The sequence below is a fragment of the Natator depressus genome, chromosome 23 (assembly GCF_965152275.1).
Source record: "Natator depressus isolate rNatDep1 chromosome 23, rNatDep2.hap1, whole genome shotgun sequence".
NCBI classification, from domain to species: Eukaryota; Metazoa; Chordata; order Testudines; family Cheloniidae; genus Natator; species Natator depressus.
Genome location: NC_134256.1, coordinates 1,744,373 through 1,756,461, shown reverse-complemented (window position 1 = coordinate 1,756,461; position 12,089 = coordinate 1,744,373). Strand labels below are relative to the sequence as shown.

The 12,089-nt window shown below is 54.0% G+C and overlaps 1 protein-coding gene across 2 annotated transcripts; it reads right to left on the bottom strand.

Moving 5' to 3' along the window:
* Positions 1-326: 326 nt before the first annotated feature.
* On the bottom strand, positions 327-11,508 carry LOC141976534 (cytochrome P450 2G1-like). Of its 2 annotated transcripts, none has more exons than XM_074937541.1 (9): positions 11,314-11,508; positions 9,666-9,828; positions 6,840-6,989; positions 6,171-6,331; positions 4,765-4,941; positions 3,819-3,960; positions 2,656-2,843; positions 1,629-1,770; positions 327-1,430 (listed from the first exon to the last, which is right to left on the bottom strand). In XM_074937541.1, exons 1-9 carry the CDS (start codon positions 11,491-11,493, stop codon positions 1,249-1,251), a joined length of 1,485 nt encoding a protein of 494 aa, XP_074793642.1. In that variant the 5' UTR covers positions 11,494-11,508; the 3' UTR covers positions 327-1,248. The 2 variants fall into 2 exon arrangements, with proteins under 2 accessions (XP_074793642.1, XP_074793641.1); XM_074937540.1 differs by lacking the exon at positions 11,314-11,508 and adding an exon at positions 10,210-11,153 and having other exon boundaries at positions 330-1,430.
* Positions 11,509-12,089: the final 581 nt, after the last annotated feature.

Genomic DNA, 12,089 nt, shown 5'->3' with positions numbered 1-12,089 from the left:
GGACGCTCATATTTTGTTAGTCTCTAGTCCCTTGCATGTGCGGATCTCAAAGCACATTGCAAGCACTAATCAGTGAAGCCAGGGGGTTACCCTGTTCTTCCCAACCTGAAGAAGCAGGGTTTCCCTTCCCCTCTGGGTGTCACCCCTTTCGGCTTCAATCTGCTGTTCCCATGGCGAGATATTTTTCTGACAAAAAAATGTCTTTGACCAAGATACAAATTTAGTCCAAAGTTTTTATTCTACAGCAAAACATGTCAAAACATTTCACACCATCTTGGTGAGCCCCACTCTCTCCCCCTTTTACTCCCCCTCCCCCACTCACAGCTTTCTGAAATAAAAATATATATTTTCATTTTTTCTCGAAGGACATGTCTGTTTGTTGTGGCCAGCTGTAGCTATCATGGTGAGAGCTCCTGCATCAGTTTTGATCTAGTTCAGCCATCGCATGCGTGAGTGATTGCAGGATTGGGACCCACGTATATGGCAGAGAGAGGGAAAGAACCCGGGAGTCCTGACACCTACTCCCCTGCTGTAACTGCTAGACCAGAGGTGTCCAATACGTTCACTGCTAGCCACATGTGGCGAATAGGCTATTGAATTGTGGCTAATGCATGTGGCTTTTTTATAATGTGGTGAATAAGAAAAATTCAAAACCACAAGTGTGGCTAGCATCATGGCTAGCATCGAATTTCTATTGGACACCGCTGTGCTAGACCCTCACTCCCTTCCCAGAGCTAGCAATTCTGAGGATTTCTAGCTCTAGGAAAGTGTGTGTGGGGGTGTCTAGTGGTTAGAGCAGGGGACTAGGAAACAGGACTCTTGGGTTCTTTTCCTGACTCTGCCATATACTTGGATCCCAATCCTACAGACATTCATGAGCACAACTTCCTCATCCTCTCCTCTAATAAGCCACACTCCCAAGCCCCACCACTTAAGCCAGGAATAGAACCCAGGCATCCTGTGCGTCAACCACAAAACCATGAGCATTCCCCATCTGAGGGCTCTCTCCATTCCAGAACTGTACACAACTTTGGAGATATCTTGGCATTAAAAAGAAAAAAACGTGAGTGACCGCCAGCGGTAACTTGTCCAGGAATGTGCAGTGTCAAGACCTACAAATGAGATCGTAGCATGGAAAAACTTCCTCCTTTACACAGGTCCAGCCTTGCTACCTTGGGGCCATCATACGCTTACCCTGTTTGTTTCACGATAAGTGACTGCGCTCCTGGCATGTCTGCTGACCATTCCTCAGCGGGGGAGGGCACAGACCCTGTACTCGGGGGGTATGTTCCAAAATCCACTCGCTTTTGGGGCAAGGTCAATTTCCTGGGGGTCGACGGGTGACTGCAAAGTGAAGTGCTGCAGGACGGAAGTAAAGACCAGGAAGAGCTCCATGCGGGCCAGACCCTCGCCCAGACACACCCGCTTCCCTAGGGGAACAAAGGCAAATAAAGGAATCCTGGCTGACTGTCCCAGAGAGTGAACAAGACACCCCGCCCCTTCCATGCACAGAGCTCAACACTCCGCAGTCACACCCATGCTCCCGCAACTTAGCCTTGAAGGAGTTCATTTGTTAGGAATGAGGCCTGATCTATGGGGGGCTGGGGAAGGGGGAGAAATGCTGGTACCTGAGGAAAAAGCCACAAAAGCATGGTTCTTCTTAAAGCCGCCGTTCTCATCCAAGAAATTCCCAGGGTTGAAGCGTTCTGGGTCGCTGAAGTGTCTGGGGTCCCGGAGGGCAGAGCCCAGCACGCAGAAAACATCTGTCCCCTAGTAAGAGAGGTGGTTCTGGTTGTTTGGCCAGCTCTAGCTATCACAGAGAGAGCTTCCTCATTAGTTTCAATCTATTTTAGCCAGGGCACATGTGAGTGTTTGCAGGATTGGGACCCACGTATACAACAGAGGCAGGGAAAGAACCCAGGAGTCCTGACATCTAGTCCTTCGCTGTAACTGGTCTCACACCCTTCCACAAAGCAAACCTGCTTTGCCTTCTCCCCAGGAGCCAGAGTCAGCAGCGCAGCCCCATAGAGCATGTGGGATGCTGGCACGGCTTGTGCAAACCGGCTAGCCAGGCGCGAGGGGCTTGGTTTGAAGTTGGAGCTCTCCTTCGCCTCGGTGCACTGCCTGCCACACCCAGCCGGTCAGGAATTGCACCCCTGGGTGTCCCCATGCCTAGTCCTGGGCCCTCTCCTCTGAACCACACTGCAGCTGTCAATGATGGAGAAATAGCACCACTTAGTGGTTGGGGAAATCCCAACACCCCAGCCTGATTGTCCCACCCATGGAAACAGAGATTTGTAGTTATCTTTTTAGAGAATAAAACAGAGGCCGATGGAGAGCCAGGCCTGCCAATGCCTGAGAGCGCCCCATAACTGTATTCGACATGTGTGCGCATGTACATATTTCCTCTGGTCCTGCGCAAGCTCAGGTGACGATCATCTTATCCTGGTGTCTGTTCAAAGCCACATTTCAAATGCAGCTGTCTCTGGGGTGCAGAGCGATAGCTAAGCAGAGCACAACGCGAGGAGAGGGAAACAGAAATGTTCACAGACACTAGGGCAGGCTCCCATGAAGGGTGGCTGCCGGGTGTGTGTGTGTGTGTGTTGTATTTTAAAACGTAAACGGGGCGTTCGCACTAAGCTCTGGACTCAGCACCTTGGGCAGCATGTACCCCTGGAACTGGGTGTCTCGGATCACTGCATGCGGAATCCCCAGAGGGATGATGTTGCTGAATCGCTGGATCTCGTGCAGCACGGCGTGGGTGTAGGGCATGCGGCTTCGGTCCTCAGCAGCGGGGCTGCGGTTTCGGCCGACGACACCATCGATTTCCTGATGCACCCTTTCTGTCGAGACACCAGTGGAAGGCATGTTATGGACTCAGGGAGCATGTGGCACGAAACACCCCAGCCAAGTTGTGGTCTAGGGGCAGGTCATGGGATCTGCCCCGCTGCTGCCTGAACTGTTCTTATTAGTATTTCGGTAGCACCGAGAGGCCCTGTCTGAGACAAGGGTCCCATTGTACGTACCCGTGGTAAGACCATCGCTGCCTGAAAGAGCTTAAAATCTCAGTAGACAAGATACAAAGGAGTACTACCCCTGTTTGACAGGCGGAGAACTAAGCAGTATGGAGTTAGTGATCGACAGCAGTTCACACAAGGGGTCAGCAGCTGACCTCCAGTCTAGTGAATTAACCACAAAGTCCACCTCATCCGTTAGAGGTGCGGGGGGGTGGGGTGGGGGGTGGAGTCCAGATTCTCCAACCCGGCACCCGCCCCAGCTCCACCCTTATATACAGTAGAAGAGTTTCTTAGAAGCCAGTGCTTCCATAACAGAGGCTAAAGACACGGAAAGAGGCCAGACAAGGGCTCTGGATTCGCTTTCTGGTCCACGCGGTTGGCTCAGTTACCGATAGTCTCCATCCTGATTGGCACAGCTGGAGTAACAGCTGGTAACAAAACAGTGGGAACTGGAATATCCATTTTGTGGGCAATTTGGTGATTTCAAAATTCGTTTCGATTCCAAAATGGAACCATCACAGCCACAAAAGAATTTAAGAATTTCCTGCCAAAAATAATGTTTAAAAAAATCATTTTGGGTCAAAACCCTTTCTGAACATTTTCATTTCATTTGAGTTGCAATAATATAAAGTTAAGAAAAATCAAGATGAATAATTGGAATGTTTTGCTCCAAAACTGTCGAACTGGGACATGGCTGTTTTCTGAACACTTCCTTCTGATCTTTTCTAAATGCAATGTTGCTGAAATAGAGGGGAAGAAACCCATTCTGTCGGAAACCTTTAAACCAGCCCTACTAATTACCTTGTACCTCTGGGTATTTCATCAGGAGCAGGAACCCGTATCTCAAGGTGGAGCTCACCATCTCTGTCCCACCGAAAAACAAGTGGACTACGCTCAGCACCAGGTTCTTAGTGTGGAATTCACCCAGCGGATTTTGCTTTTCCTTGAAAGAGGAAATAAAAAACCCCCCAAAAACTCATAGCTAATGATGCCCAAACAGCAGGGTGACAAACAGAGGAGAGAAATATTTGCAGCTCCAGAATTCATGGCTGAGGTCTCTGGTTTCACAGCCAGACCAATACACTTGTGAGTTAACCTGAAAAACTAATGAGGACGTTAATTTGATCGTTCAGTATTTCTAACGCAGTATTTTGAATCAACAGGCAGAATTAAAGCCTCAGATCAAAACACTCCTATTTCTCTCACAAAATACCATAGGTCAGAGGATGGGGGCTGCTTGGAGGCACATGGCATTGCCTGGGTGTGCACAACTCTCTCAGGGGCTGTCTTGTGAGCGTGAAGGGGTTTCAATGCCGTTGCTTGAGCACGTGGATTATTTGCATGGGAAAGGTGGTTTGATAACCACGGGCCTGACCTGGTGGGGTCGTTTGCCCCGGAACAAGTCGAGTGGGCCTAAGACGCTACTCACGCCCACTTTGCACTGGGGTAAATAACTGCGCTGGGTGCAGGGCAGTGGAGAATCAGGCCCAGTGCATCGAACTCTTGCCCCAGGAAAGCGACACAAGGGAATTATGGACCACCTGTCACTTGCGGTGTTCATCCAGGGAAAGGAAAGCCAGGGCGTGGCAGGGATGAAGATAAAGGGGATTCTTTCTACAGGCCGTTGGTCACGGACAGATGTGGTGATGCTCTCTGGCTCTGTGGTTCCCAGCCTGTGTGAAGGAACATCCCAGAGTCCACTGGAGAACCCCCCTAAAATACCGCCCTGGCCCCCACAGCTCTGTACCTCTTCCATCTTGATGAGGAAGGCGTCAATGTAATCCCGAGGGCAGCCAGGATCCAAGGTCTTCTGGTTCCTCTGCACCCGCTCGGTGACGAAGTTGTGCAGCACATCAACGTGCTTAAGAATCCGGTTGTGGGGGCCGGGTAAGAAGCGCATGATGCCTGGAAACATCTCGTAGAGCTGCGGGGGGAAGGCGGGAGAGACATGGAAAGCTCCTTTAGCAGCGTGGAGAGGGAGGGGGCGGCCACTCGTGAGCCCGCCCCGACTGGACGTCCAGCGGGAACTGGCTGCTCAGGCTGCCCGACGACCTCCGTCTCACTGCTCCCCCGGCTGGCTCAGAGCAGCCCAGGAGCAGCCGCAAGCAGCGAGGCCATCCCCAGGCGTTCCAAAATCATGAGTCCGGCCCCCAAAATCGCAAGAGTGGCTTAAAAATCCTGAGATTTTAAAAGAAGACTAATGATGGCTTTGGAGAGACGTCCGCGGGCCAGCTGCTCGGCGTCGTGCTTTCAGGCTCCTCTCTGCACACACGAGGGCAAACTTGTGTTAGAAAAAAGAGGCGGGCTAAGAGTCTGACCCAGAACCCATGACTCCAGGAGCTGGGGCTTTTAGAAAAGACACCAGAGCCCCGGAGGCTGATGATAAAATCTCCAGCGGGGGCCAGCCCTGGAATCCCTGCCTGTGTCTTTGGTTCTGGGCTGGGAGGAACCCCACTTCTGCCCCTCCCAAGGTGTCCCGCCTCCTCGGCTGGGATCCCACAGTTTCATTTTGTGAGCTGCTGAGCCAGGTTTTCCAGGCCGGGCCCAATTTCTGTGCCATGCCTGGATAGAGCTACTCACATGTGTGTGCCCCAGATCCAACAGACTGGCTGCTCCACACCCCAAAGGCATAGGTATGAAGTGCTGTAGCAATCAGGTGTGCTGGACCACGCCTGCTGCTTTGCCATCCACACCCAGGGTCCCACTGACTTCGGTGGGCATCAGACTGGGGCCAGGGAAGGCACAAGAGACGAGGGATGAGCTCAGTGGGAGACACCAGCAGCTGTGAAGTTAGCTGCCCTCTGTAACAGGTGTCTGGTGGCACACTGGGGCCAGTAGGAGGGATAAGGCCTTGGGATCTTTGCAGGACCGAGCCCCAGGTGATGGCTCTCCATCCAACTGCAGGAGGGTGGGGAGCGGTCAGGGATGAAGGGCCAGATCTACAAAGATGCAGACAGGCTCCCAAGTCACACTTGGGGGTTGGGTGCCTAGCATACTTAGGTGCATCTTTGGGCACCTAAATACCTTGTAAAATCCAGCCTGGATTCCTAGCTCCCTCCCTGCTCTCCTTCCAAGGATCCGTTCGCTCGCTGCCACTCCAGGACCTGACCTGAGCTGCACAGACCCCCCGTGGCCCCAGCAAGCATCACCCACCTGCGTCCAGGGGCTGGTCAGCTCCAGGAAGAGGCTCTGGATGACGTCGAGTAAGCTCAGGAACGTCTGGTTCTGGTAGTCGAAGCGGTCCCCGAAGGCGATGGAGGAGATCACATTGGCCACGGCGTGGCTGACGGGGAGGCTGGGGTCGAAGGGAGAACCTGGGGTGGCAGAACAGACTGTGCTCAGCTGCCGGGAGATGCCAGGAGCGGCAAGAGGGGGAATATCCCTCGCCCATCAAAGCCGCCTGGGGTTAATGGTTCACTGAGAGGGGCAATGAAGCGTGGGGATGGGCAGCGCCCCCTCCTCCTCGCCAAGCTGGGACCAGGGGGATTTTTCATCCTTTTCCAGCTCTTGGGAGGTAGAAACTGAAATCTCTTGATGCATGGACTTGCCCCCCTTTCCGCTCCCCAGTGTGACCCTCTCTGCTCTGGAGCTGAGGAAGCCGATGGCTGGGCAGCTGATGCCCACTGCCCAAGGCACGAAGTGAGGGAGAGGCCGGGAGAGGAACAGGGCCCAGCAGGCCTGGCTCTACGGGCCAGGTTTTCAGAAGAGCTCAACACAGGGAGCCTCCAGCGAGAGCAACAGAGACCCCCTGCCCCTCCTCCGCGTGTGGGGAACCTAGACCCTCCACCGAGGCGCCGCAGCCCCAACGCGACAGACACAAACCTTTGGTTTTCCTGATCTCCTCCACCAGACACCGAGCTTCCTCCGCGATCCTCTCTTCCAGGGTCCTTTTCCCCATCCCCAGATTCCTCAGGGTGGTGACCGAGAACTGGCGGAGCTGTCTCCACCGCTCGCCGTTCGCTAAGATGACCCCTGAGGACGAGAGAGGGAAACAGACGGGGCTGAGGGACAAATGACAACCAGCCAGGGAGAGAACGGAGGGGTGTCAGCAAGAACATGCTTGTGAACAGAAAATGAGGTGGATCAGTGGGATCGTTAAACTGGGTTGGCTGTCTTGCCTGGAGAAATCCATCGCTCAAAGTCAAAGTCCTGTCAAAGTCATTATTCTCAAATGCTGCTGTTGCAAGACAGGCCCAGTTCTGCTAAACACTGCATCCGGTGAAACCGGTTGAACGTTGCTTAGGAATCCCCCAGGGCATCTCGCTGGCTTTCCTGGCATCAAACATGTCCTTTTAACCCCCAGGGTAAGTTCTTATCAAGCAGTTTGACTCTATCTTTGTATCTTCCCGCTCCTGAATGTTGACCTCCGGTGTTAGGAGACACAGCTAGTCTAGACACGGTGGGTCCAGGCTGGGATATGCTAACTGTGTGGAAGGAGTTATTCCTGAGCCGGGGGGTGTTTGGAGAAGCGATCAGGGTATGCCAGACACCGACACAGGGGAAAGGTTAAAGGAGCTGTAGGAAGACTGGTTTTGTAGTTACGGTGCCAGCCTGGTACTCAAGAGGGCTGGCTTTGGGTCCCGACTTTGCCACTGGCTCCCCGTCTGTGGTATAATTCCCATTTTCCAGACAAGTGACTGAAGTACTTACAGGGGAAGTGACTCACACATAAACACTTCAGTTTCTCATGTGTAAAGTGCAAATCCAGCTACACGCCCACCTCCCGGGGCGCACCGGGGATCAGCTCTCTGAGAAGCTCAGCTACTCTAGGGAGGGGGGCCAAGCAAGGCCTTCCAGAGACTAACCTAGGGGGTGTGGCTCAGGGAAGATGACAGGGATCAGAAGGGTGACGAGAAGCTATCGAGTGTGAAGCCCAAGGGTTCTAACGAGGAGCACGGGGCAGAAATTGTGGGACACTTTATTAGCCAATCACAGGTGAATGCATTTTAGGAAACAACAGAGGATGAACTGGATGGGACTCCATGGCCACTGATTTTGGTTGCCCAGCGTGAGACCCCTGGGGTCTGAATTTAAAGAGGTGCTGAGCACCGGGAGCTTCCATCGTCCCCAGTTGAAGTTGTGGGTACTGCACCTCTGAGCCCCTGAAAACCAAGCCCCCCAATATCAATGGCTCCTCGTGAAGGCGTTAGCCCCTGATTCTGGGTCGCTCTCAGGGGGAAGTTGGATAGTTCCCTAGGGGACCTCGGGAATTCATTATCTGTCACTTCCCCCCAGCCCTGCGACCGGTCAGTCCAATAAGGGAGGACGGGCCAACGTCAAAGAGATCCAGAAGTGAATTCCACGAGCCCAAAATCTCAGTGCTTGTGGCGTAGGGTTGCCAGAACGCCCGGTTGAAAAGGGACGCTGGTGGCTCCGTTAAAAGTCTGGTCGGCAGCGCAGCAGGGGACCGGGGCTAAGGCAGGCTCCCTGCCTGCTCCAGCTCTGCGCGGAAGCGGCTGACAGGTCCTTGTGGCCCCTAGGCTCATGGGCTGCCAGGGAGGCTGCGCGCAATGCCCCCGCCCCTAGTGCTGGCTCCGCTGCTTCCATTGGCTGGGAACCGCAACCAATGGGAGCTGCAGGGGCGGTGCCTGCGGGCGCAAGGGCAGCAGACAGAGCCTCCCTGGCCACCCTGCGCCTAGGGCAGCGGTTCTCAAACTGTGGGTCGCGACCCTGTTTTAATGGGGTCACCAGGGCCGGCTTAGACTTGCTGGGGATGAAGCCAAAGCCAGAGCCCCATCACCCAGCACTGAGCTGAAGCCAGAGGGCTTCAGCCCCAGGTGGCAGGGCTCAGGTTACAGGCCCTGGACCTGGGGCTGAAGCCCTTGGGCCTTGGTCCCCCTCCTGGGGTCGTGAAGTAATTTTTGTTCTCAGAAAGGGGTTGTGGAGCAATGAAGTTTGAGAACCCCTGCTCTAGGGGCTGCAGGGACCCCGCACCCCAAACGTCCTCCTGCACCCCAACCCCCTGCCCCAGCCCGGAGTCCCCTCCCACACCCAAACTCCTTCCCGGAGCCCGCACCCAACCCCCTCCCACACCCCAACCTCCTGCCCCAGCCTGGAGTCCCTTCTGCATCCAAACTCCCTCCCGGAGCCTGCACCCAACCTCCTCCCGCACCCCAACCTCCTGCCCCAGCCTGGTGAAAGTGAGTGTGGGTGGGGGGAGAGTGAGCGATGGAGGGAGGGGGGATGGAGCAAGCAGGGAGGGCCTCAGAGAAGGGGCGGGGCAGGGGTGGGACCTTGGGGAAGGGGCGGGGCAGGGCGCAGGGCAGGGGTGTTCGGTTTTGTGCAGTTAGAAAGCTGGCCAGCCTAGTTTTGAAATCTGTCTTTGTTCCGAGCCTTTTGGAAACCAGTCACCAAAAAACCCGCCAGCCAGACAAAAAGAAACGTGAGTGAGCGAGTGGCCGTGACCCCCGAATACCCAGCGGGGGCGTGGGACGCTCCCCGGGGCTGTGCCAGAGCCAGCTTCTCATCCCTGCTCTGCCTGATTTGGAGCAGCGGGGTGAACCCAGACGAGGGCCCTACTCCCGACCGGTTGGTGAGCTGGGTAGAGGGCAGGGCGATGCTCTGGCAAGGTCCGGTGGCCGGCAGCCGGCCACAAGGAGGAATGCGGTGGCTGCACAGGTTGCAAGCCAGTTGTGCCCTCCCGCTCACCATAACCATGGAAGATCCTGTCCAGCGAGGGCATGCCTCCTCTGCCACTGAACTCCTCCGCGTGATCCACCAGGGCCTCCTTCACCGCCTCGTGCCCGCACAGCACCACCACCCGCCGCGGGCCCAGGAGCACCGTGAACACCGGGCCGTACTTATCCCGCAGCTGCAAGGAGAAGGAGCGTCAATGGGAAGAAGGAAAGACCAGATGCTGCACTGACGAGGGAGGAATACGGGCCTAGAGAAAGGATCAGCTGTTAGCCAATATCCCTTGTGAGAACTTCTCCCTGTGCAAGCCCAGGGAGGCCCTTTGGGAATCAGCGAAAGTGACGTCTGAGGATTTGGCCCCTACATTTTTCCACAGGGGTGACTCAGCGACCCTGCATGATTCTCTTCTCGTTTCATTTGCATTTCAGGCGTGAGGTACCCCTGGCCCACTTATCATGGGGCTGGGCGTGGTGCGAAAACCTGCCTAGATTACAAAACAATATGATATTGTCTGAGCATTTATCGAATGTATCACACCACCGAGACGCCAATTACTCACCGGGCATTCAGGGGGGAACTGGAATTATGTTTGTTGCTTCATTCTCCAAAGAAGAATATACGTAGAAAAACCTTTTAACGAGGGAATGGCACTCGCTCAGGGGGGGCTAAAAAATCGACAGCTGTTAGACAATAGCTGAGCTCGCCTTGGGCTGAGAAAGGACCGGGAGACTTGGAATCAGGGCAGACTCCCGGCTGCGCACTCGTGGAGAACAATGGGCCCTTTGGAGAGAGGGCCATTCCGTGCGCGTTTTTCTGACGCTCTGACGCATCAGCCTCGGTTGACAAATCGCCGTTCAGTTATGAAAAACAGCAAAAAGTGTCTATTAATCGTATTCCCCCCCAAAAAAGCTACTTGTAGCACCAGATCTTCTCAGCTGGCTGGGCAGGTGTGGGTAACTGAAGGCCAGGAGGCAGAGGGGAAATCTGATATGCACTCCCTCTGGCTACTTTGCATTTCTCTGGCTCCGGAGCAGGTGAGAGCAGAGAGTGCATGCCAGCAGATCCAACCCTTAAACTTCATTACAAGATTGAAGGTTGATCATTGATGTCTTCCGAAATATCACATGGTAACGTTCACGTTCGGTTTCTTGTTTACTGTTGATGTATGGAATTATTAACTGAAACACACACACGTGGAAATTCCCAGACAACGAGTCCATCAAGATGGAGGTATGGTTGAGAATACATCTCAATAACATACAGTAAAGTACACGATATAGGGGAATTGTAACTAGCCCATAACAGCTCATTATAAACCCAGGAAATTCCGAATTAAAGTTAATTCTGTCTTGTGACAAAATAAGTGGGAAACATTTCTAATGTGCCTGTAAAAATCGGCTTCATCTTTGCTGAGCTCACAAACACTGAACTTAATCGCACGTGTATTAGGGGTGTCAAAGGACAAAGTTAAGGTTATTTAACATGTTTGAATTTCTTTTAAGTGTAACCTTAATCGGGTCTACAATGTTCGGTTGTAGGAAAATTATTACAGCCCTCTCATATATTTTACCCTAAGGTACAGGTGAGGACCCTCAACCTTAGCTCCGCTTGGCTTTTCCCTGGGAATCTCCAGAGGGTTGATTTTCACATGCCGCCGACTTACCGCCATCAGTGATGTGAACAGGTCCCCCCGGCTCAGCTGCAGCGCGTTGCCCAGAAGAGGCAGAGGAGTCGGTCCAGGGGGAAATTTTCTGCTTTGCTGCTGCCGTTTCCACTCCCAGAGCAAAGCCAGGCACAAAATGCCAGCAGCCAGGACAAGAGTGGCTGATCCCCCAAGCTCCATTGTGCGGGGAGCCGGTGGCCAGGAGCAGCTGGAGGCTCAGATGTGGGTTCCAGGAGCTGAATCTCGTGGTATCTGGGAAGAATGATCCAGGTCACCTGGTGTTTGGGTGTGTAGGTATTCCCCAGAGCTGGGCGCAACTCAGAAATTGACAGTCCGTGGGTGACTTTGCCACCAGTCACTGGGGCGCTGGCCTTTTGAATGCCTTTGGAATCACGAGGGGATTGTAAAACATCCCGTGTCAAAGCCCTTCTGGGATCCGGGTCCTTGAGGCTGTTCTGTTTGCTTATTTAAGCCCAGGCCATGTGGCCAAGTCTTATGATCAAGGCAGCAGAGCAATGATCTTCCAAGAAACACCCGTGCAAGATAGCTGGGGATGGGCAGTGACCTGCGAAGAACCCACACAGATATTTCCGTGTGTGGGACACGGAGCCGAACGGCGATCTCCCGCACGCTGCCTCCGCACTAACACGTGGAGGTGAGTCTCTGCATGTGGCAGCTGGTGCTAAAAGCGAGAAAGCTGGGCCCTGCCTGGGGAAGGACGCAGCTCCAGAAAAGGACACGGGCACGGACGTCTAGGCACCCCGGAGATCCTCCAA

Bases quoted from the DNA above. Each gene is read 5' to 3' on its own strand.
- LOC141976534 (XM_074937541.1), bottom strand. From the start codon at position 11,493: ATGGAGCTTGGGGGATCAGCCACTCTTGTCCTGGCTGCTGGCATTTTG. The intron at 6,332-6,839 runs GTTTGTGTCTGT...CTGCCACCCCAG, and splicing joins GGAGATCAGGAAAACCAAAG to GTTCTCCCTTCGACCCCAGC. The intron at 1,431-1,628 runs GTACCAGCATTT...TTGTTCCCCTAG, and splicing joins TTTTGTGGCTTTTTCCTCAG to GGAAGCGGGTGTGTCTGGGC.